The 26,078-nt window shown below is 43.9% G+C and overlaps 1 protein-coding gene across 2 annotated transcripts in view; it reads left to right on the top strand.

Moving 5' to 3' along the window:
- RAB7A (RAB7A, member RAS oncogene family) overlaps positions 1-19,495 on the top strand; it is a 28,904-nt gene extending 9,409 nt beyond the window's left edge. For both annotated transcript variants that reach the window (XM_030569569.1, XM_030569567.1), the window contains 5 exons: positions 12,206-12,266; positions 14,572-14,698; positions 16,492-16,710; positions 17,689-17,817; positions 18,174-19,495. In XM_030569569.1, the coding sequence (XP_030425429.1) occupies positions 12,214-12,266; positions 14,572-14,698; positions 16,492-16,710; positions 17,689-17,817; positions 18,174-18,269 (624 nt within the window). In that variant the 5' untranslated portion in view covers positions 12,206-12,213 and the 3' untranslated portion in view covers positions 18,270-19,495. The remainder of the gene's footprint in view (positions 1-12,205; positions 12,267-14,571; positions 14,699-16,491; positions 16,711-17,688; positions 17,818-18,173) is intronic.
- Positions 19,496-26,078: the final 6,583 nt, after the last annotated feature.

Below are 26,078 nucleotides of genomic sequence, written 5' to 3'. Positions count from 1 at the left end.
TTTTGTCACTTATTTTTAGTAAGTCAGGCAGGTCACAGGCAATAACCAAAAGTTTACAGAAGCCCATGATCTGTCTGCTGTCTTTTTTTTTTTTTTTTTTTTTTTTTAACTAAAAATAATGGGGAGAGAAGCATGGCTGATTTAGGGGGGAATGACTAAAGCCCAAGCAGGAGGAGTAGGGAGTGAGAATGAGCCTTGTGGGGGAGGAGGGTGTTCCAGCACCTACCACCCACTGTGGCTGGACATGGAAAATGTCATGAATTGTCTTTCAGAGTCCTCCATGACCTCTGACATAATATCCTTAACAATTTTAACAAACTTGTTGCTCTATAGTACAGTTATATATATTTTATTTTAGAATAAAATAATTTAGACATACTTTTTTGTGTGCAGCTAATGTTGACTCCCACCCATGCTGTATTTGGAGGGCAGCAGAAGGTATAATTGAGCCATGGTATAATTTTGATTCTAAATCTTTCACAGCTTTGAGACAGACTACTCAGGTGCTGTGTCCTCAAGAATTCTGTAAACTTGAAATCCTGGATGTCAGTTACAGGGTTAACTGCACCTCTGATTTCCCTTCTGGTTTCTTCAAGTACATCCCCCTTGGGCCTTACACTGAAGTCTCTTTTGATATGCAGTCACCTGATTTCCACACCAGGCTGTGGCTGCAGTCCCCTCCTGTGCATCAATTATTTTTATCTTGGCAGGTCTGACGTGTGTCCAGGACTTAGGATTCTCTTCCCCCTGTGACAGTGGTGTTTAGTAACAACCTACTTCTTAAAGCATAGTATTTAGAAGCAACGCATTTTTGAGAAAGTGGCTCTTAAGTCAGCCTGTATGCAGGGCTACTTCATCTACTTACTGCTTACCATCTCCTTGATTAGACGGTTGTCCTATCAGACAAAGTCAAGTCTCTCTCTCACAACAACCTATGGCATCTGTCTACTCCTGAGATGGATTTTTCAACTGCTTTGTCCTATTGATCTCTAGTCTCCCAGCCTGGCAAAGCAGCCTTGCAATTTCTGACTGGAGCCTGGAAGTAAGCCATTGTCCTGTAGTTTCCACCAGTGTAAGTTGCTTTTCTATCACTATTGTGTTGTCATGCTTGCTTTTTTTTCCTATCAGTCCTCTATCCCACCCCCTTAGGGTGACCAGACAGCAAGTGTGAAAAATCTGGACAGGTGGAGGGTAATAGACAATATAAGAGACCTAAAAATTGGGACATCTGGTCACCCTATGCCCCTTTCCCTATTAAGATTAATGTTTGTATGGGAAAGTCTAAATATGTAACTTTATGAATGATAATTGTATATTGGTATTAGGTGGAACTGCTACGTATGTTAACTTATATGCCAACATCAGTACTTGCTGTTTGCCATATACCAAATAACTTTCAAAACAGAGTAGAGAATCAAGTCTCTCTTCCTAGTAAAGCAGGAAATTAAAGTTAAATGTGTTGAGTACTAGATAAGACTCCTTGCCTCAAGGAACTTACTAGATACTTGCAAGTAATTCTTTTGGGACCCTTGAAAAAGCTACTCTTTAGCATGCCTTATCCATGATGTACAGACAAACTGAGACACAAGTAGTTGTCCAAAGTGAAAATCCTAGTCCTGCCTCCCATCCTGTCCTCTAGCTACTGGACTCCATGTCCTCTTCAGCATATAACATACTGAGAAATAACATCTTAAAGTAACGTTGCAGCCGTATTTGAAAACTTTCCCTTCCACCCACAGAAGTATCAGTTCACCCACCTTGTCTAAGATGATGTACCTTTAAATGTCCAAGAAACTGGCCACTGGATTGACTTCAGGCATCATTTAAAACAGTGTGACTGAATCATGTTACGATGACTGCATCTCTTCTGAATATTGGCTTCTGAAACCTGGTTGGTGGAACCCTGCAGGATGTAGTACCCTCTGTAAAACAAAGCACTCCAGCAGCATGTCTTGCCACCAGTATTTCAAAAGCTGATTGGAAACTGAGGCTCTAGACTAACTGAAGATTGCAGTAATTAGTTTGAACATTTCTCCCAAAACAAGTCCACTGATCACTTGTTGCTAACTCATCACATGGTGGTAGCTTCTCATTTTTCAGCTGAATCTATGGGTGTCTAATCTGCAAAGAGAATGGAAACAAGGAGCAGCCAGCCATCTGTTCCTTAGTGTAGCTATTTCCTCTTTTGGGACTGGAGTTGCCAGCTACAGGTGGGGGTGGGGGTAGGGCGGGAACAGCACAGTAAAGGGAACAAAACAGGTGGGTAGTAGTATGATTTGAGAGGGGCGGTAGCCTATGAAACACTGAACTAAAATGTGGCCCATATCAAACCTTAAACCCAAGTTGGTGAAGTTTCTCAAATTATCAACTTTCTCAGAACATGCTTGATTTTATATTTTTGTGCTACTGCTCATCAAGAGGTCTCTTTGAAGTCCTAATTGACAAGAGAATACCAAATTCTATAGAAACACAGTCCACTTAAAATACCATAACACTTCCTGTAATTTGGGAGATTTAATTACTTTCTCATACCTCTGACAGGAAGCTGCCATCTGTTGCTGCTACTATACAGATGCATTTGAATGTACAGGCACCATCTGAGGTGCGGTACAAGCATAGTGAGTTCCTCAAGGATGGCACTAGATACTTAAGTGTTTGGAGAAAAGCTTAAAGTGAGGTGGTTTTTGTGTAACCATAACACAGCGCACGCACACTAATAATAATTACAGGCAAATTGGATGAACTGCTCCTTAAACTCAAATACAAACAGTAGCTGTTAACTGACTTCAATGTAAATAACTCAAGAGCCTCCTAAAGAAATCTTCATCTTCTGGCTTTAGTTACAGTAGCTGTGTAATTCTAATTCCATAATTTCCCTTATGGAACAAGTTAAGTCTAACTGTTGTAAATGGTGCCTGAAGGGTACTTCCTTAACATGCCAGCAAGAAGTATTTTGCTCTGTGGACCTCTGGACAATGTTCTCAAGGTAGCTTATTATCCATTTAAAAGTACTCTGTATGCACAGTGACTCAATAGGGTCAAGGAATGTTTGCCTGGCCAGAGATCTGTCTGAGTCATAACAGAATAAGCAAGGCTGTACCTAATGCCTAACTGTGACATGTCATTCTGGGTTGCCACTCAACTGCATCACTTAATGAATCAAATCACATCACATGGATCTGCTCATTCAGTTAGTTTTGTTGTATTGGTCTCTCTACTTAATGGCATGAAAACTGGATTGGTCAATGGATATCACATCCTGCCCAAAACCTCTAAACACATGGGTCAGACTAGCTGTTAACAAAGCTGTTTTAACAAGAAGCCAGTTAACTAATTCAACTGCTACATTTGCATCATCTCTGCACCGTCCCTGGTTTAGGTCACACTAACCACCTAATGTGGCTGAATCCTGCTACAACAATGTGTGGTGATCAAGATTGTACTTCAACTGAACAGCTACCATCAAGTCTACTTCTGATATCCAGTGTCAAATGAGCATCTAAACTTCAGATGTAATTTTATTCGCCAAAAGGTCACAATTTGCATTGATATGTGTTGAACCCATGGTGGACTTTACTTCTGACAGCACAAGTCAGAATAGAAAAAGGCATTTCAGTTAACCCATCAAGTTGAAGTACTGTATTAAATTCCTGAGATTCTTCTTGGCTGCCTAGTTAACAGCAAAGTTAGGCTGTTCTCTTGCGAAGTATATTGTAAATAGACCTCCCTCATGGGAGGTACCCAGAGGCCTGGTCACCTCCCTTGAATCTTCTCACTACTCCATCCTGGAAGTGGGAAATTCAGTCACATTGCAAGCTGGAAGAATGATTCAGGACCATGGGTGTCCACTTAACTTAGTATATCTTTTATTCTGTATTGTTAAAGTCCACACATTCTTTCCACTTCAATGTCTCTTAAACAACTTTCCCTCATGCAAAATGTCTTGACTAGTGGATAATAGAAATATCACCATCCTCCTGGATGTTTAGCTCAACTTATCAGTAACTTAGTATGATAGGGGAAATGTCTTAGTTTTCCCTACACTAGCCCTGGAGTAGAGGAGTCACAGTATAAGCCTTGACTGCAAGCAGTTGCATGTGAGGTTTTGTTGTATCACTTACTGAAATACTAACTTCAAATAACCTGGAATGATTTTCAGTTACTCTGCTACTGAGATGCCTGCTTGGTCAAAGATCCCATGGTATTGCTCTACGAGAGCAGAAGTTTGCCATGCTGTCCTGGCTACCCCAGCCAGGAAGAATAACAATACCACTGTGCTTCCTACATGTTAAAGACATAACAGAGTACTAGTTAGTGTAAAATAAATACTGCCTAGTTCATTTCCTCTTCCTTAACGCCATCCATCCTTTTACTCGTATGGAGGCACCAAATAGAACAGTTATACTGTATTATTCTAGCTGCCCCATGCATTCAGTGATGGTCCTTTTTCCTCTGCTGTTTAACACTTGCTCACCCACTATTTTGTCCATCTTAGTCACTCACCTAGAACTTAAAATTTATCAGATTCATAGTCAGATGGCTTAAACGCCCTCTGCCACCACTGAAGATACAGGTGGGAAGCAACTGCCTTCCCTCTGTTGGCTGACAAGGGGAGGAGGTAAGGGTTCAAATTGCTCTGGTTCTAACCCTTGTATGAGTGTCCCTACCAGTAATGCCCAAGGCTCTCTTTTCCCATTCTGCGGAAGGGAAAAGCACTGTTCCACTTTCAACCTCAGAGCTTCCTAGCTATTGTCATGAATGTCCCTGCTACTCTGCCTTCCATTTTTGGTCTGTTCTTGGCAGTATTTGTCAGTTTCTCCATGCTTCCACTGCTTGGAGTGGAAAACTGACAAACTGGTAACTTTGCAGCTTGGCAATGCTACAAGCAACAAAATCACTGGGACTCTCTTCAGACCTTAAGACAACAGCAATGCATTACTTACACAGGTCTCAATTGAAAGCTTAAACTTGGCAGGAGCTGATGACTTTCTCAGAGTGCTTATTCCTCACCCTGAAAACAAACTTTTCAAGCCCCCTTCATGTTCTAGGTCTGAGGCTCTCAACCTTTCCAGGCTACTGGACCCCTTTCAGGAGTCTGTCTTGCGTACCCCAAGCTTTGCTTCACTTAAACTAGTTGCTTACAAAAGTGTTACAGCACACTATTACTGAAATTGCTTTCTCATTTATCATTTATATTCAAGTTGATTCTATATTGTATTTGCATTTAGTGTAGTGTGTGTGTATATGAGCAGTATAAAAAGTCAATGTCTCAGGAAATTTTAGTTTGCACTGACTTCTCTAGTGCTTTAAGTAGCCTGTAGTAAAACTAGGCAAATACCTGGATGAGTTGATGTACCATCTGGAAGACCTTTGCTTACCCAAGGGTACGTATACCTCTGGATGAGAACCACTGTTCTGGGAAACAGACTCCTCACAGTAGTACAAGGCAGACTCATCACACATCAATGTGCACTACACCCATTAGACAGCAGACTACTGTAAAGGTAACGGATATGGATGTTTTGGGACACTGGCCTGTCTCAGCTTGTGCATCCATCCAGTTGATTATCAAATAACTTAGCCTCAGAATTTCACTCTAACACTCTTCTGTGAGCATCTCTAGGGCATCCTTTTCTCTTGATGTAGAGATGCATGTTTAAACAGCTGTTCCTCTCCCTGGGAACAGGAAACAAAAGGGCACGATCACAGTGGTACCATCTCATGCTGCCTCTTGACAATTTCAGAAGAATTTCTGATAAGTTGCACTTTACATAAGCACTTACTTTCTCTAATGACCATTACACCATTCTGGAGTATACCAAGTGGAGTTGGGGGAACACAACTTCCTAGGTAACTGCTGACTCTTCTTGGGAACTATCCAACGGTTTTAGCTATGATGCTCATCTGGCTATCCAAAATCAGAATGAGTAAAGACAGAGCTCTGCTCCTTGCCTGGCTAGCAGATTTGAGCTATGAGGTTATATTTTTGAGAATGTAGATGTCTGGGTTATGCACACTTCAGTATGGCTTTTAGATTTAGCTTCCAAGGCTGCTGGATCGACCTGTGCTCTTGGGAGGAAGAATTTTTCTGTCAAGAATACAGCAAAGTACTCTTTCTTGTTTAGAGACTACCTAGTTCCCCAAGCGATGATGAAGCCAGCAGAAAGGAATGCTGCTGACTGGCTTAGTGACTGACAGGAGTTTTCAGATGGTCTCCAAGAATGCTAGTTGGAGCCAGTAGTGCAAAAAATGTGAATATGCTCTCCTACAAGATAGCACCATCAGATCTGAATGACTCTTCAGTAGAACAAAGTCAAATTCCTCACTAGGAGGGTCTACACGCTTGGTATAAAACAACTAGTATTTCAGCTCAACATTTCTAGTCTGGTAGTTGTGATAAGTGATCTAGACTGGGCAATTGGACTATTTATCCAATGTAAATCTCTTCTTTGAGCCTGCATAGCTATTCTGATAATTAACTTGCTTATCCAGGCCAGCACAGTCTTTTTAGAGAACAAAATTTGCAAACAAAGGTTTCAGGAAGCTGCTTTAGAATAGCAATTGGTCTTCCATTTCTACTGTAAACATGTGGCAAACTGTCTTGTATGCTCTAGTTCTCTAAAGTAAGAGGTTCCAGGAACTCAATACCACTGATTGTTTGATTTATGTAAGCTTGGTAAAACTTAAACCAGTTCAGATTAGGCACAACACTTTCCCTTCAGTAAAGGGACCCGGTCATACCATGCTTACCTTTGCTTTGACTGAACTAAATCAGATTCATGTAAGTCAACTGACAAACAGAGCACAGGCCCTGATAGTCTGGAGAGGAAGAGAACCCTAAGGATTTGCCACTGTAGCTGAACTGGCACTCCTTCCTTGTGCAGATGTAGCTTAGGCTGGCTTTCAGTGGTGTAGCTTACACCAGTTCCCTGAACAGCACAAGCTTATACCAGCAAGAGTGCTTATGCTAGTAAACTGCATCCCCATCAGGGCTCTTCCTGGCACAGCTATATCAGTGAGGGGTGGCTCTTCACTAGTATCTCTCTCTCTTCTCCCCCATCTCTTCCTCTCCCAACACCAGCAAAACTAAGCCTAGACAAGGCCTGAACTAGAGCAAGTTCATAAAACTACTCTCCAAATGGACATGCTGTTGACAATTCCCTCAGATTTGTCTTAAATGCAGGAACATTATCCATCTCCAAGCAGCTTGTGTCTATATATTGGCAATTGAACAACACAACTTTGTCTTTCAGAGGTATTAAACCTCTTCTCCTTCCCCCCCACGCCAAATTTGGCAATAAGTGCCACTGTGAACAGCGCATTGTTGGCGGGAATGCTTTCCTGCTGATGACAAACACTTGTTAGGTGTGGAAGCTTTTTGTCAGCAGAGGCCAGATAGGAGCTGCACGGCCCAATTTTTAGCACACGGCTGTGTTGCTAAAAGCTGTGTAGTGTAGACATAGCTGGGGGGGTCAGGGAGGAGATACCGCACTCCCCTGCCCACCCCACCCCCAACCAAGGGGAGAAGAGGGGGTGGTACTTTGCTGCTTGAAGTGCATTAACAAAATAGCCTTGGTTCTGAGGCTGTCTCCATGGCTTAGACTAGATTCATGACTGACAGTGAAAATCTGTTCAATGCAAGTTTCACTAAAGTGGAGGTAGTTGCATCTTCAATCATCCACCACTGACTTTAAGACAACACACACATCCTAAATCCCTTATGTTGATACTAAAGCCACAATATCAAACTTGGCTTGGAATAGCCTTTGAAAAATCTCTCAACCTATTGGAAGAATGAATGAATGTCCCATGGAAGGCTTTCCATAACACACTACAGCACTGGTGTATGAGAACCTGTTTAAGCATGCCACTCCTTCTGTATGGCAATGCCTTGCCATGAGACTGAAACTCAGTAAATCACACAGGTATCCCCAAAGACAAGAGAACCCCCTCCTAAGTTGCAGAAGGGTGAGATTTCTAGAAGTTAAGCCCCTTCAGCCTTGGGCATAGACAGTTGCCTGTTCCAAGGGAATTGTATTCCCGTCAGGCTATGGCCCAAGCAAGAGGAGAAACAGATTAAGGAAGAAAGCACAGTTGGAGATGTCAGGCTCATCTGTACCCTTGTTTAAAATTTCTTATTGTACACCAGGGCATTCTGTAGAAACCTGCAAAGCTTATCTGGTGTAACCTAAATAAGTAACAGATGGCTGTACCTGCCATGAACAACAAATGGAGAACAGGAATTTTGATTACCAATCTAATGGGTACAGAAGTGTGACTTGCTTGTAGTGATGGCAGTAATGTATTGAACAACACCAAACCTGGCCAGAGAGGCTCCAGTGCACAGGTCACTGACTACATCTGAACTCGGATGGGTTCTGTATGACTTAGCTATAGCTTTTAAAGCTGTAAGTTCATGTTTACGAATAAGGGACCCAGCTGTTCATGCACAAGCACTAATGGCTACAGTCTCCAAAGAATGGACACTGGCTTAATGTCCTGGTCAGAATGTAGTAGGACTGTCCATGCACAGCATGCTCAATAAATAAGACAAGTTCTTAGAAAGATGACACACATCTTAATTTCTTTCTAGCAAGAAGGATCTGTCAGCTGTAGAACTCACTGCTCCAGTTCTCTGTTCCATAGAGCTTGCTACCTTCCTGGGCACCAGAGCTGTAATACTCAGCAGTTACTTCAGCCTGGTGTAGATGGAGTCTGAATGGGGAAAGAATATGCAACTAAACTTGATACCCTATTTAGTCTATAGAATTCTAGATGGGTCAGTCCCTTAAAATGCCATAATTTCAGTTTGGCTGTTGATGTTAAAACACTCTCTGATGCATCAGAACTTCACATCACTACTTTGAGCAGTGCAGCCAGCCTCCTGAAAGGCTGTAATGCCAATGACTGGTACTTAATTTCTAAGGGTGAAGTGTCAGCCTAGCGATTCCCATGTTGTCTAAAGTGATTCATAAAATTAAGAGGTTCAGTATCAGAACTACAGGGCTCCCAATGGAGCAGTAAGTCAAGTCACTCTACAGCTAGAGTATACGTAACTTTCTAAGTTACTGGGAACTCCACAAACACCATTTCCATTTACTTGACGCCAATACATCTGAAGTAGCATAAGCTGCCTCTAAATGCCAGGAAAAAGTGTATTGGCAGTAGTACTAAAATATTTCTGGTAGGAGTAAAACTGAAACTGTAGTAACTGGTTTACATATAGAATTTACTTTCAGTTCTTTTGAAAACTCTCTTGCTAGAGAAATGACTCCTCAGTAATTGAGGGCACACCAGTGAGACTACTTGGTACATCATGGATCTTTAGAGATTAAAGTAGTTTTATAAACCAAAGTTAGTTTGTCTAAACTGTGCCATGCAGTTAGTTGGCTGCAAGTTGCTACTTCAGGGTACTGACACCCTTCTGAGGTGAAGGTAGTGTGGACTGTAAGGCTTAGAAAATCAATTAAAAAAAAAAAATCATAGCAGTAGCATGAGTGAAAGCTCAGATTTCGCATGACTGACAACTGCTGCAGTTTTTGCAACACAGGGAGGTGGAAGCCAGCTTCAGCTGTGGATGCTTGAGGGGACACAGCAGCTAGTGAACTGGTCCTATCCTTGAAGTGGAGGAGTGCTGTTTCATCTCACAGCTCTGACTTGTCTCCCCTGGCTTGGGGAAGGAATCGAGGCCTGGCTTGCTCCATGCTCAGCTAGCTCCAGCCCAGGCTGCTGCTGTTTTGTCAAGCCAGCAGAGGAGTGGGATGGGAATGGTGCCATACAGCAGCACCCATCAGACTCAAACGAGACACCACAGGAGCTGAGACAGCTCCATTGTTACTAGTCAGCACAAAAGCAAGTGTCACTACCACTCGTAACATGAGTATGGGGGTCCTTGCCCTTGTGATGGGATCAAAGTGGGGGGATGGATCCTGATCTTAGCTCCTTGCCAGCTGCTGTGGTGGTGTCTTCCTGGATGTGACCAGGGATGGGGGCAGCAACTCCTGGCCTGCTATCCTTTTTCCCCCAGGATTGGACCAGCCAACTACATGACTGGCCCACTCCTTCTGTTCTCCCACTCCTGCCCATGAGTAGCTGGGGCCTCAGTGGGGAGGTGGAAGCAGGGATGCCTGCTTCAGTCTCTTTGCTGGGGGGAAATGACAATATTGGGGCTAACATTCATTGACTGCAAGAAAATGGAATTGTTACTCATGGGCTTGATTATAAGGCATAAGTCTGCTTATAGCACTACTGCGTGGTGTCAATTAGAGTAAACTTCCGTGTACCCTTCTCTTGCTAAGAGTATAAAGCAGTTGACTGTGCTGGTCGATGGCAAATGGTATCAGTGAATGCTCTTCAAACTCTTCTTCCAAATAAACTCTAAAAATCACTCTCTCCCCACACTCCATCAGTTGTCAGGAGTGAGTCCAAATCTCAAGTCAATCCCGCTTCTGTCTGCCTCAAAGAAATTATGCCATTATTGTTTGTTTCCTACATTGAGAACTGTCTGATTAGTTAAGATTAGATCAGAATCTGCTGAGACACCTACTAGAATGATTCAATGCAAGCAGTTAACCCCAGCAGAGCATCTTTGCTCTGAAAAAGGGGTAGTTGGATGGGGGAAAGGAGCTCTGTAAAACTGGATGAAACATGATGATTAACTTTTTTTTCAAATTTATCTTAAAATACTCCTTTTTCTCTCTCGAAAACAGATTGAGAAATGTGTAGGCCTCAGCAGAATGCTAAACTGGTGAATTGAGGTGCATTCTGGCTTTGTGGGACCAATAAATGTGAGATTGTTCTGCAGCAGTTGACTTTGTGTAAACACTGTGATTCAGTACTGCTTTAACTGGTTTGTGTTCCTAAAGGATTTTACACTAGTTTAACACAGACTTATTGTGCTAGTGCCTGTGGGTCCTAGATGAGGGCTGGTGCTCCTTTGTACTAGGCCCTACTAAGTCTATAATCTAAGATGGATATAGACAGATAGGAAGCACAAGGAAACTATGGTATGTAGATAAGCTCGAAATGGCAACAGAGTGTGCTCCCATCTGTGCTGTGATGAGAGAAACATTAAAAATGCCCTTAAGGGCCCTAAGCTAAACGTAGTATAATCCCATCTATGCTGGCCAACCACGTGCTTTAGAAACTGGTGGCGCTAGAGGAGTATCTAAACATGGGTCCTCAAACTTCTAGCCTAGTGATGAGGACCTCAGAAGCAGAAATTCTATGTACTGTTCAGCTCCAGTCAGTTACTCAAAGTACACAATAGTGTCTTCAAAACCTACTGATGCCACAGCTGACTCTTCTAAGAAGCTTACCTTGGGAAGTTCCTTTCAGAAAATTGACAGACCTTTAGCACCATTTTTGCTAAGACTTTGTCTCATTTTAAATGTTTAATTCTTGCATGCAGGGATTTTGGTTTTAATTGCAGTAGAGCCTCATTTGGGATGAGGATTTTTTGCAGAGCAGTCGGTACCCCTTTTTCTAGTGTTAACATAGGCTGTTCTTGGGTGCCATTGCCCAGTGCCCCTGCACATACCATAGTGATCTAGTCTCCAGTTGAAAACACGTGACAAACTCTTATAGAAATGGTACTAGTAAAGCTCCCCATCCTGGTTCTCTTGCCATTGCATGTATCCTCTAACCTTACTCTGGAACACCTAATACTTCCCTCTTAGCATGACTTGCCTAGAAATAGAACTCTGGTCTATACTGTCTGTGCTCTCACAAGGAGACTTGATAGGGATGAGAAGTCCACCTCTAACTGGTGCCATTAGGCTACACTAGTTAAGCTCAGCACTACCAGGTGAGTCAGTTTGGGCCAGCATGTCCAGAAGAAGCCAAACTGGACAGCCTTATAAAATGTAGTGGAGGGCTGTAGCTCAGGCTACAGTAGCAGACTGCCCACCTCTATGCCATAAACTTGGCATAAATGGTGTGAGGCAATCAAAGCATAAAACAATAAGCAACCACTAATTAGTAACTTGGTGAGCCAAGTACTAATTGTATTGTAAAGCTCCAGAAGTCTCTGGTTGCATTTTAAACTTTCAGGCATACAGGATGGGTTCCCTCTAACACTTTAGCTAGAAGAGCCACAGGATTTCTATGAGCTGTTTCAATTCCATGTTAACTGCCTCACTTTTTGTGAAAACAGTGTGCAGTCACTTCCTCATGAGTGATGGGAACTCATCTCTTTCCTTTTTAGTTTGAAAGATGACTTCTAGGAAGAAAGTGTTACTGAAAGTCATCATCCTTGGAGACTCTGGGTAAGTGGCGGAGCCTTTATTAATGTAATGTAAATGACTTGTGTCCAGCTCAAGTGTCCTGTAATGTGGCTTGCAAATGCTTGTGTTCTGCCCTAGTTAGGACCAGTGAAGTATTGGATATTTGGGCTGTGGAAAGCAGCTACTATGCTGCCTTTATGGCTTTAAGAACACTTGACTATCCCTTCTTCCCAGTGTTTGTCCCCAATGCCAGTACTTCTAAATACTGAAGTCTACAGTATTGCCAAAGCTTCTGTGGTAACTCAGCTTGGTGGTAAATCTTCTAAATCTGCATTAGAAACCTCCAAGGAATAAGACTTCAGATCTCCTAAAGCTTTTACCTTCACATTGGGCAATGAGGAATGGGGTCTTAAAACAACACATTGTACTAGCCACTCGCTTGGCTTAAATGTTGTGATTTAGGAGTACTGAATAATACGCTTCAGTGATTCTTTGAGCAAAGATGTAAAACTTCAGGTTCCTGTTCATCAGTGAAGCAGGCACTTGCTTTTTGTTCCTGGATTTACTGCACAAACAGTAATTTGACCCTGAATCTCATCAGATAAACAAATCTGTCCCACCACCACATCCAACAAGCTGTTAAACAGAGAACACTTGGCTGCTTGAGGGAGTGGATATAACCTCTAAGCTGGTATCTCTGGGAGAATCTCCACTCCCTAAGCTACTTCACTAAGCAAGTATGTTAAGGTCTGTCTCCACAGGACATAAAGGAGCTGTTTGGCCACTGTAGCAATACCATTAAAACTGTCTTATTCATAGTGTTAGATTCCATTAGCTGTTTTCACTACCTGGGGCAAGGATCACTTTAACCTGAAGGAACTTGAGGTGTGAGAGCAATAGCTAATTTTCCGTTGGAAGCCAGTTCGTGTCACTTAGGCCATGTCTACATCTAAAATTTTGCAGCGCTGGTTGTTACAGCTGTATTAGTACAGCTGTATAGGGCCAGCGCTGCAGAGTGGCCACACTTACAGCAACCAGCGCTGCAAGTGGTGTTAGATGTGGCCACACTGCAGCGCTGTTGGGCGGCTTCAAGGGGGGTTCCGGGAACGCGAGAGCAAACCGGGAAAGGAGACCAGCTTCGCCGCGGTTTGCTCTCGCGTTCCCGGAGCCACCCAGCAAACCGCAGGGAAGGAGACCTGCTTGCTCGGGGTTCTGGGAACGAGAGAGCAAACCGGGAAAGGAGACCAGCTTGATTACCAGAGGCTTCCTCCTTCCACGGAGGTCAAGAAAAGCGCTGGTAAGTGTCTACATTGGATCACCAGCGCTGGATCCTCTACACCAGAGACAAAATGGGAGTACGGCCAGCGCTGCAAACAGGGAGTTGCAGCGCTGGTGGTGCCCTGCAGATGTGTACACCTTCAAAGTTGCAGCGCTGTAACTCCCTCACCAGCGCTGCAACTTTCTGATGTAGACAAGCCCTTATCTGAAGGCCTAAAAACAAGTTGTTGTTTTTTTTGGGGGGGGGGTCCCTTTGCACTGGGTACTATTTCCTCATCCTTTGAGGACTAGAATCTTCTAAAGCAGTGTCTTCAAACTGGCACACCCTTCCAGGCCAGGGGAGAGGTGCCACAAGCCTATGGTGGGGGAGGGGTGGCATAGGGCTGTCTGGGCCAGGGCAGCAGAGTGCACAGGAGTCCCCAGTGGTCAGGGATGGGGAGAGCTGCCCTGCTCCAACTGCAGTCTGCTAGACTCTCTACACACCCTGCTGCTGCCCTAGCCCAGACACCTGACTGGCCACAGCTCTGAATATTTCCCTCCAGAGCTTGCAGGAGTGACTGGCCCTATCCTGGGGAGGGAGCGCAAAGAGCCCTGGTCTGCACTAAGTAGGTCTTTGGGGATGGGCTCCAGCTAAGGCCTGCTGCTGCTCCAGGCATGAGCTACCCAGTCCTCCAGTGTCTTTCTATCCCTGGGAAAGTTTGGGAATGTCTGTACTAAAGCAACACTTCCAAAAGTGTTTTGCCATTACTCCCTTTCCTGGTCAGAACCAAATGGGCTGGTTGAGCTTACACGGCCCCCAAAACTAACTGTATTATGCAATCTGAACATCTCTTGCTCAAGGAGATTCATAGTCACTTCTCCTGTCCAGGATGATGCGAGTGTCTTCTAAATGTCCAGCTCACTGGGCTCAGGCATTTGGTCAACACACTTCTTCAGAGTGAAGGTCCTGGTACCTCAATCATGCTGTTAAATAAAGCAAAAACACTTGGACTGAATCTGCTGTGGGTAGCAAAATGCTGTCTGCAGAAACTACTTGATTAGTCTTGCCTTGTTTTGTTTCTTCCTACAGGGTGGGGAAGACATCACTCATGAACCAGTATGTGAACAAGAAATTTAGTAACCAATACAAAGCAACAATAGGAGCAGACTTCCTGACAAAGGAGGTGATGGTGGATGATAGATTAGTCACAATGCAGGTAATGGTAGTGACTGAGCTGCTAGCTCATCTGTTTACTTGCCTATTTTTAAGAGGTTTTCACAGCTCTGATGTAGAGTGCTCAGGATTGGGCAGAAGTACACATTCATGCCAAAGGTAGGCAGCAGAGTGAGGTCAGCATTTCTGTGCTCATTCATAGTAATATTCCCTGCATGTTGGCTCAGGATTGGATTAACTGCAGGTGACTCATAGCCATAATTCTACGAATATCTCTGCTGGCTGCTTGGATCTTTTGCATTCCTTAGCTACTCTTCTCCATTTGGCCATCAATTTCTAATCATCTTAGATACTAAATGCAGCTCCTCAGTTCCATTTAAGGGAAGGCAGGAGAAGCCTTTCTCAAGGAGCAGGAGGTAGAGATCAGGGGAAGGCCTCAAAGTGAAACCATCACATGGTGGGGCATTCTGAAGGCTGGCTGTAACCAGTCAAAACAGAAGGCCTTATAGCAACCAATCAGAGTACAAAGGTGGCATAAGGAAGACTGTATCCTGGGCTGAGATCCAAGAACTTTAGTTCAATACAGTCCCAACTTTCTTAACTGGATAAGTGGGAAGTATCTTTGCCTTATCAACTGAATAAATCTTCCCCACATGGGTGGGAGGAGAAAGCAGAGTAGTTGGAGCCAGACACCCATGAAAGGCCTTTTACAGGAATTGCTCCTTTCTCTAGCAGACCGCAGAGAACTGTTGAACTTCCAGCTTGCAATTAAACTCAAACCAGCTGCAGGCAGGAATTCTAGCTGTCTTGTGGAAGCAAGAAATGGCTTGAGTCTGGGAGCAGGGGGAAGGAATTGCATGGTAGAATATTAGTGCATAGAATTCCTGACCAAATCACATTGGCTTGTAGGGAAACAACTTGCTTGTAGAGTTGCCTTAGCTTGCTTCTGCTGGCTACTTGGCTATTGGTGGGTTGAGGTACATAGTGAAACTTGTAAAAGAAATACACGAACATATGAAAGCACTACTGAATTCTCAGATCTGTCTGAAAAGCTCAAGGGGAAACTTAACTTCCAAATGTGACTCGATGTTGCTCAGTTCTAGTCTAGGCTCCCTGTGGCTGCCTACTCTGTATCTTTTGTAACAATGCAACATACTTTGGGATTTGATCGTCAAGACTATACACAGTTAGTTTACAAAAGCAAAGTCACTTATTTTAAAAACCTCTTGATGAACTGCTCTAAATTGAGACAGGATTCTGAAATTTGATACAACTCTGAAACTGTGGTAGTCTTGCCTCTTACAGGGAGCCATTTTTGCTCAGCTTATAGTGACTTCTTGGATGGATTATATTATATATATATATATATATATATATATATATAAATGCATTTTTTTGTATGTATGTGCAGGAGATGTAAGTCCCTAAACTTCTCTCAACACTGCCATGAGGCTGGTTGGAATTCTGCAGTCTTCAAGGAGCATTGAATGAGCAAACCTGCTAGATCCCTCAATTTGAACAATGGCACTAGAGCAGGAGTTCTCAGACTTTTGTACCAGTGACCCCTTTCACACAGCAAGCCTCTGAGTGTGACACCCCCCCACACCTCATACATTAAAAACACAAATATATTTAACACCATTATAAATGCTGGAGGCAAAGCAGGGTTTGGGGTGGACACTGACAGCTTGCAACCCCCCATGTAATAACATGGTGACCCCCTGTGAGGGGTCCCTACCCACAGTTCAAGAACCCCAGTGCTAGAGCTGCCCCAAGACCCACGCCTGGCTAGTAAATAACTTCTCTACTAACTCTGTTCCTCTGCTTTTTCTATAGATATGGGATACAGCAGGACAGGAACGGTTTCAGTCTCTGGGTGTGGCCTTCTACAGAGGAGCAGACTGCTGTGTGCTGGTATTCGATGTGACGGCTCCAAATACATTTAAAACCCTAGACAGCTGGAGGGACGAGTTTCTCATTCAGGCCAGTCCAAGAGATCCTGAGAACTTCCCTTTTGTTGTGTTGGGAAACAAGATTGACCTAGAAAACAGACAAGTAAGTCAGTGGCCTTTCTCTAAAGCTATTGAATTGGAGACCTTGTCAGGACAATCCTAAGGCAGCCCAGTCTTGCCCAGAGCATCAGGGTGGTTCATAAAGAGTCACAGCTAACACTGTTCAACCTGGGTCCTTGGGAAGAGAGCTACTCCATCTGGCCTCCACAGAGGCCTACATTCCCGTGCAGAGAAGGGGCATAACATTAGAGGAAACATGAGGCAGTGGTTCAGGATGTGCAACACAGATGCTAGTTGAGTCTTATTTAGCAGCTCCAAGCCATCTAAAAGACTGTCTTACTCCATGCAGTTCCTGGTCACCTCTGGCTTGGAGAAAATGTTGCTGGTCTGTCTTGCATGCTGTATGGAGGAGAGGGGGTATCCATTGTGACAGCAGGGTTTGCAACATACATAAAGGGGAGGCTTTCTCTCAGGAATCAGGGGCAGGAGGGGGTGGGTGAACATCCTTCAGGATACCCTCAAGCAAAGGTTCAATCTCTGTCCTAAAATCCCAGCTGTTCTCAAACTGACTGGGTCTGGCTAAAGACTCTCCTGCATGTTGCCCATGTTGTGAAAGTTAGGCAGTACTTTGTAACATCCAGTGTACACCTGACCCTTCTGTATTTCCCCCCTGCCCCCCAAAGGCTGGGGAGAGTTTAACCATGCAGATGACTCCATAGTTCTTGGAGAACTGATACCAAAATGCTTGGTAGTGGTGTTTAAACTAGCTGCATTCTAGACAAAGTATCTAACATTTGCTACAGCTGTAGCAAAAACCTTACTGAAATTTAGGATTTAAACAATACTATATTGGCCTTCTACCTAAGGCAGCAGCTTTGGTGATGAACTGAATGCTAGCTTTCTGTCCGTAGGTGTGGTAGGTATTTTCTCAATTACAAAAATCTCCACTTGGCCCCCAATACTGGCACTGAGTGCCCTTTGCATAGATGAAGGTGGTGATTCTTCCCTGTTCCTCATACAGGTTACCACAAAACGAGCACAGGCTTGGTGCTACAGCAAAAATAACATCCCGTACTTCGAAACTAGTGCCAAGGAGGCCATTAATGTGGAACAAGCTTTCCAGACAATTGCACGGAATGCACTTAAACAGGTATGATAGGAAGAAATATCTAGTGCCCTCTAGTGGCTGTCCAATGACAACTCTGCATGCAGAATCTAAGCAATTCATGTTGCATTTAAGCTAATGCCACTAGCAAGAGACATGCTGAATTTGACTTCCCTGCATCAGTATCTACCCCTTCCCAAAGATGGTGTCAGTGGTGACTTGGCACATTCAGTCTGAAAGACACCAAAGAGAGCATTCCCTACTCCCTCTTCAGGCAATCCTCTTCCCAGCAGAAAGCCTTCTTCCCCAACAGCCATCTGTAACGCTCCACATTACCTCTTTCACTTCAGTAGCTGAGAATAAGGAGTAAAATCTATAACTGGTGACTCTTCTCTCCTTAGGAAACAGAGGTGGAGCTCTACAACGAATTCCCTGAACCCATCAAACTAGACAAGAATGACCGAGCAAAGGCCACTGCAGAGTCCTGCAGCTGCTGAGATGGAGGGGTTGAGCACAGTCCTTCACAAACAGATCACACTTAGGCCTTCAAACACACAGCCCCTCTTCTATGTAAAAACAAAATAAACTTCCATCTCCAGCTGCCAAAATCCTCCCATCTACCATGAGCAACTGTAAGCCCATTCTTCTACACACAACTCATCCATGCCCCTACATCCTTCCACATCACTTCATGGTAACAGGCCTTTCTCTTAGTTTAAAATGGAAATTCTTATGTATGTTTGGAACGTAAGCTAATTTCAGGTGTCCAATGGAAAGAAACTGTTTACAGGTAATCTGTGTAACAAGTGACATACATTTTTAACTGTCTTGTGTTCCCCTGTGAAGGCTGCAACTGGAAAGGCTGATTACCCATAGTTCATTGCAAGCTCAGCACTCAGTCCAATTAGGTTGAGTTTTGTATGTATCTCTGTTAATGCTTGTTACTTTTAACTAATCAGATCTTTTTACAGTATCCATGTATTATGTAATGCTTCTTTAGGAAAAATCTTATAGTACATGTTAATATATGCAACCAATTAAAATGTATAAATTAGTGTAAAATTCTTGAATTACATGTTTAAGTACTGAAACACAGATTGGCTAGAAAGTGAGGAGGACGCTGAAATGCAGCGTGCTAGCAATGAAGTCCAGATAGAGGCAGTATTCTGTACAGTAGAAGCAAGAATTATGTAAGTCTTTTTTTTATTGACTTTGAGAGCTGAAAAAAGCTTCATCTCCTGGAAAATTTGTCTGGCTTCCTTGTAGTTAAATTTTCAGAGGAGGATATGCATACTGGATTATTGGATTCCAAAAACTAAATACAACTGTCAAATGCTCATCTTGTTTGTTCGCCTTCCCTGCCCACTTACCTTTAAATGTTCTGCAAAGAATGCAAAGAGTCTGAGGTGTTCCAGTGACTTCCCACCTTTCGTGGATGGAGCTCATCTTTCCCTTTTTCTGGGTTGAGGTGGTCATCCTTTGACAAATGACTTGGATTATAAATCTTCTCTCCCTTCTTGCTGACCACTAATCTGGAATTTTTGGTATGGGAAAAACTTGGTTGTCCCCTCCCTTTCCTCCTCTTCCCTAGTCCTTGTTCTTGCATTTGTAGCTTGCTTCAATGGGACACTTCTACCTGTTTTCCAGAAGTCTACATTCTAGTACGTAGGCTGAGCAGTTCTGTAAAGACGAACATGATGCCAATAAACTTAATGAGAATGAACTTGGTTTGCCCTCCTGTTTCTCATTATCTTCCCTATTACTAAACTGTCCCTGACCCTCTGTAATGGGAACTCTTGGAACTAAATTATAGTGAGCCCTTCCTAAATGAAGGGCCTTGTCTACCACCCTTTCTATTAATTGCTATTTTCTAGAGAAAAATCTGATCTCTGTAGCTTTAAACTCTTAAAAGGCTTGCTCATTTCCATTAGTTAACGGCTTGATAAAACTCATAAAAAAGGCTTGAGTGAAGCTGTTTTCTGGAAACTCCGGCAGATGATGCAACAGGTTATGGGGCTGTTAAAGCTCTAATTGAGTCATCTGCTGTACAACAAGTGGACAGTTGGCTTCATTGTACCCTGATATCTCAGCCTCTTGGAGTCCTAGGCAGTTCCTGTAAAATCATGTTCACATTAACATAATGTGATTGGCTGATGTGCATTCCCTGCCTGCTGGTGGTGTCTAACTGCTACACCCAGGCACTCTTCCTTCTGCAGGAAGAAGTGTTGCACTACACTTCAGTGCTGTGGAGTCTCCTTGACACTTTTCTCTCTTTCTCTCTCTCTCTCTCTCTCTCTCTCTCTCTCCTGCCATCTTTGCATGGACTGTTTAGCAATAGGCTAGTACTGTGGTTAAGACAGATGCACCAAGTCAAGATCTTGAAGGGAGGATGGGGGAAACAAGGGCAACCCAGCTCCAACTGACTCTTCTGTACCTCAATATCTACAAGGCCTTAAATTCCAACACTAGCTTTTTACACTAGCCCTAGTGTGGGTTCTTGTCAAAGTGAATGTTCTCAGCCCAGGTAGGCAACCTATGGCATGTGTACTGAAGGCGGCATGTGAGCTGACTTTTTTTCTTCAGTGCCACTCACTGCCCAGGTGCTGGCTACCAGTTCAGGGTACTTTAAACCTGCACTTTAATTAGGCTTCTTAAACACTTTAAAAACCTTATTTACTTTACTTAAAATAGTTGAGTTATATATATTAGACTCTCCAAAAGAGACCTAAAAACATTAAAATCTACTACTGCAGGGGCTCTTCTACTCTTTTACTGGTGACCCCTTTCACATAGCAAGTCTGAGGGTACATCTGCACTACAGGATAATTCCAATTTTACATAAACCGGTTTTATAAAACAGATTGTATAAAGTCAAGAGCATGCGCCCACACTAAGCACATTAATTCAGCGGTGTGCATCCATGGTCCGAGGCTAGCATCGATTTCTGGAGCATTGCACTGTGGGTAGCTATCCCATAGTTCCCAGTCTCCCCTGCCCCTTAGAATTCTGGGTTGAGAGCCTGGTGGCTGATGAGGCAAAAATCATTGTCACGGGTGGTTCTGGGTAAATGTCATCAGTCATTCCTTCCTCCGGGAAAGCAACGGCAGACAATCATTTCACACCCTTTTTCCCTGGATTGCCCTGGCAGATGCCATAGCATAGCAACTGTGGCGCCTGTTCAGCCTTTTTTTTTTTTTTTTTTTAAACAGTCACCGTATGTGTACTGGATGCCACGGACAGAGGCAATACTCCAGCACTATTCAGCAGCATTCATTTGTTTTTGCATGATAGCAGAGAGGGTTACCAGTCGTTCTGTACCATCTGCTGCCAATGTAATTTGGCAATGAGATGATGGTTATCTGTCCTTCTGTGCTGTCTGCTGCTATCATGGGTGCCCCTGGCTGAGATCGGCCGGGGGCACAAAAGCAAAACTGGGAATGACTCCCTGAGTCAATCCTTCCTTTATGGTTTCTAAAAATAGTCAGTCCTGCCTAGAATATGGGGCAAGTGTACTAGAGAACCAGTGTATCAGAGAGCACAGCTGCTCAATGTCAGATCCTGCAGAAATGATGAGCTACATGCCATTCATGGGGGGTGCCCCTGCAACAACCCCATTCATTGCTTCTCTCCTCCCCCCACCTTCCTGGGCTACTGTGGTAGTGTCCCCCTCCCTCCATTTGTCATGAAGTTATAAAGAACGCAGGAATAACGAACAGTGAGTTGTTAGTGGGATAAAATGAGGGAGAGGCAGCCTCCCAGTGCTATGACAGTCCAGGCAGGACATTAAGCGGTGCAGAGGAGAGGAGCCCAGCATGCTGCTGCTATGATAGTCCAGGCAGTACAGAATCTTTTCTTTACACAGGAAAGGGAGGGGGCTGATGGAGCTCAGCCCCCCATTGCTATGATGAGGATGCTTAACAGCTGTTCTGTCCCATCTACTGGGAATGACCAAGAATCATTCCTATTTTTACCCAGACGCCCCTGAGGCCAGCCAGGGGTATTCAGCAGTTATCAAGCACAGGCTGATGGTGACGACGGATAGCAGTCGTATTGTACCATCTACCACCGGGGAAGGGAGAAGAGCAGATACTACTCTTCACTGCTGCAGTATCGCATCTACTACCAGCATTCAGTAGACATAGGGTGACATTGAAAAAAGTCAAACTATCTCTTTCCCTTTTCTTTCACATGGTGGGAGGAGGGAGTAAATTGATGAGCTATACCCTGAACCATGCTGGACAATGTGTTTGAACCTACAGGCACTGGGAGCTCAGCCAAGAATGCAAATACTTTTTGGAGACTGCTGGGGACTGTGGGATGGCTGGAGTCCTTGGTACCCCCTCCCTCCATGAATGTGCATTTGAGTCTCTGGCTTCCCGTTACGCTTGTCACGCAGCACTGTGTAGCCTGCAGATTTTTTTTCAAACTCTTTGGCATTTCGTCTTCTGTAATGGAGCTCTGATAGAACAGATTTGTCTCCCCATACAGCAATCAGATCCAGTATCTCCCGTACAGTCCATGCTGGAGCTCTTTTTGGATTTGGGACTGCATTGCCACCCGTGCTGATTGGAGCTCCACACTGGGCAAACAGGAAACGAAAATCAAAATTTCGCAGGGCTTTTACCTGGCCACTGCATCTGAGTTCAGATTGCTGTCCAGAGCGGTCACAGTGGTGTACTGTGGGATACCGCCCGAAGGCTAATACCGTTGATTTGCAGCCACACTAACCCTAATCCAATATGGTAATACCGATTTTAGCACTACTCCTCTCGTCGGGGAGGAGTACAGAAACCGATTTAAAGAGCCCTTTATATCGATATAAAGGGCCTCGTAGTGTGGATGGGTACAGCGTTAAATCGGTTTAACACTGCTAAAATCAGTTTAAACATGTAATGTAGACCAGGCCTGAGTGCAATCCCCCCCCACACTTAAATGTATAAAAAAGTGTTTTTAATTTGCCTCTAGCATTTATAATGGTGTTATAAAGTGGTGTTTGGGGTGGAGGCTGACAGCTTGTGACCCTCTGAGGGCTCCTGACCCCCATTTTGAGAACCCTGGTATTACTGGCACACGAAACCTTAAATTAGAGAGAATAAATGAAGACTTAACACACCACTTCTGAAAGGTCGCCGACCCCTCTTCTAAGCTTTAGCAGCTGCTCGTGCTACTTAAACTATAGTCCAGCCTTTGCAGCTTAACACAGCAAGCAAATGTAGTGCGGTGGAAGAACCCTTCTGAAGAGGAAGGGTATATCCCTTTTCCCCTGCTTTAGAGTCTGGACTGAGTAACTCAGTTTGTTTGTGGAGAGGGAGGCCAGTGCCAAAGCATTCTTAGTTAATCATAAACAGACCGGAGCAGGCCTGTCTCCTGTGGCTATCAGCATTTTAAAGCAAAGCTCTGGGCTGGAGCTTGCTTCTAGTGTAGGAAGCCTCTTACCGCTATAGCCAACTCCTCTCCCCAGTGAGGAAAGCATCCCCTAGCAGACACAACTGGAGACTGAGGGACTCCTTCAGAACTCTGTCTGGCCCTACAGTGCTACAGGCCACTCCACTGTTGCTTTTAATCCACTAAAGCAGTACGTAGATCCCTGAGAGGCTGTGCTTGTGCAGTGTGTTCTCCTGCTGCTCTTTCCCATAGTGGTGTGTGCTGCCACTGCAGCACTGGGAGCCCCTTGGTAGAACAATGAGGAGTCCGGTGGCACGTTAGACTAACAGGTTTATTTAGACATAAGCTTTCATGGGTAAAAAATCCACTTAAGATGCATGGAGTGAAAATTACAGATGCAGGTGGAAATACAGTGGCACAGCTACCCCTCTGATACGATACTGGGTAGTGTAGACTGCACTGGCTACATCAAAGGGCCGTCTGTTCTTTCCCCTACAGCAGGCACCTTTTGTGCTAAAGGCACAACATGGAATGCAAGACGGCTTGCAGAGCCTTCAGGTGAACTTAGGCCAAGGTGTCCTGGGCTCAGCGTGCAACTTCTTGTTCCATAGCAGAGTCAAAAGGCATAAGAATGAAGCTTTAGTCTCTTGTCTCAGCACCTTATGGCCTGGCTGATGGCAGTAACCCAGTGTTTCACAACACAAATACACATTGCAAAGGCTTTAGGCTGGTCTGATGGCTTCGAAAACACAGGCCCTTCCTGGGCAGGAGATGCTGCTGTTCATAAGTCAAAGTAACTATTAAATACTCCTTATGTCTGCTGTCTGCCACATGTTCCTTTCTAAAATCTTCCCTAGTCTCAGGCACATTCTACTGCTAGGCCCAGCCTTCCTGCATCTCTCCAAATCCCACTTCAAGTCATCTCTTAATTTCTTTCCTCTCAGTTACACCTTTGCTTTAATTTAGTGTCTCATCTTTACACTGCTTTGCACAATCTAGACTTACAGTGGGTGCCAGATAAATCACCTCCTGTCTAGGCTAATTAATTTCTCTTCCCAAAAAAAGCAAGACTTTTTGCTCCATGAGTGGGAGTGTAACAATGATGTGCTCAGTATGTTATGTAGCCCAGCAAATAAAATGTTTTTGAATACTCATGGGGCTGCTGGCTGCTTGCAATACAATGTTAGAGACTTACCTAGTCCATCGAAATGCAATTTCTGATCAGCAAAGGGAAGGTCATGTGCAGCCGTTCATGCACACCAGTAGCAGAATTGCTGTTGGGCCATGATCTCCAACCCTGGGCTGGGCCTGGAGAAAGGAGTTCCTTTGCTGTTTCAAATTTAAAACAACTCTAGAATGCAAGTGGTAAGGCTTGCTTGGAATAAGTAGCAGCATGTCCTTCCAGTTACTAATAGATTACACTGAAGTTAAAACCACCTTGATCAAGTTATTTTTCAAATAACTCAGGAGCCCCCTTATGTGGGTCTCTCCTTAGTCTCAAATTACATTCTATTGTCTCATTTAAATGCCAAGGGAATTTTAACCTCCCTGAACTTCGTTATACACTGTGGTTGGTCATAGATTTTAAGTCCAGAAGGCACCAGAGAGAGCTTTCAGTAATGCTTCCCTGTTTGATTTATTATCTGTATTGTAACAGCATCTGCCAGCCTCTTAGGAGCAGGGTTTCATTGTACAAGGTGCTGTACAAATATAGGAAGACTCAATCCCTGTCCTGAGCAGCATGGGAGCAAGCTCATTCAGCCCCTCTCATGCACTTGAATAGTATTTGATATTGCTTCTAGTCTAAAGAAACAAGCCTCTTCTGCAGTTCAGCTAGTGTGGAGAAAAGGGCAGCAATTGGCACTCCGAAACCACCACTTCCCTCTATTCTGTTTCCTGATGCCTCAGTCCTTAGTAAACCAAGTTCAGGTGTGCACTCAGGACACCTATTTTGCCATGTGCCGTTTAATATTTGATTTAGTACCATGTTGTTTGGATGGGGATGCACTCTTAAATGTTGGATCATGGGTGGGGGAGTTGATCAATAGCCAGACTTCCCAGGGCTGCTTCATTTGTGAGCAACCGGCACAACATACATTTGGTGAAGCGAATGATTTATAGATCTGCAGCAAAAATCTCTATTTGCCCAGTGCTGCTGTGATTTGCTGTTGGCCTTGAGTTAGAAACCAACACCGAAAAGAATCAGACTATGTGGAAAGCTCCAACGTCCAACAAATATATGAGAGAATTTCTAGGGATCATCACCCATGTGTGTCAGCTTAAAAGGAAGGGATGCTTCTGAGTTTGGGAAGTGGGGCAAGTTTGGTTTGAGTATAGGTACAAGTAATTAGGTTTTCTGAAGAAGAGGATTGGTAAGGAGGAAAATGATTCTGATCTCAACTCTAATATGGGGTACAAAGTTACTAACACTCCATTAAGCTGCTGTCCACACTAGGGTTGTGTCTGTGCTAGCCCCAATGTTTTGTAAGACCAGCTGTTGTTAGCAGCCATCTAGCACTGTTTCTGTAGTATAGCTGTGTTATGCTTTAAACACCGTTCAGGACAACAAAGGTTAGTGAAGCTGTGCCAGCTAACTGTTATTAAGAGATTTTCAGCTCTAGTGTGAATCCTAAAGTGCCAATCTACAAACGGCCAATGAAATAGGATGCGGAACTGACTAGCAATACAGTTTTAATCCACAAAAACAACAAGGAGTCCGGTGGCACCTTAAAGACTAACAGATTTATTTGGGAATAAGCTTTTGTGGGTAAAAAAACCCACTTCAGATTCTTCTCCTCGTTGTTTTTTGTGGCTAAACTAACACGACTACCCCCTGATACTTGACACCATGCAAGGCACTGAATTTTAATCCAGTTTGGCTGGCTGCTGAGGACAGGGCCTGTAAGGATATGTTTACACTG

Source organism: Gopherus evgoodei, chromosome 7, assembly GCF_007399415.2.
Source record: "Gopherus evgoodei ecotype Sinaloan lineage chromosome 7, rGopEvg1_v1.p, whole genome shotgun sequence".
Taxonomy (NCBI): domain Eukaryota; kingdom Metazoa; phylum Chordata; order Testudines; family Testudinidae; genus Gopherus; species Gopherus evgoodei.
Note: the sequence above shows the minus strand (reverse complement) of the source record. Positions and strands in the feature narration are given on the sequence as shown.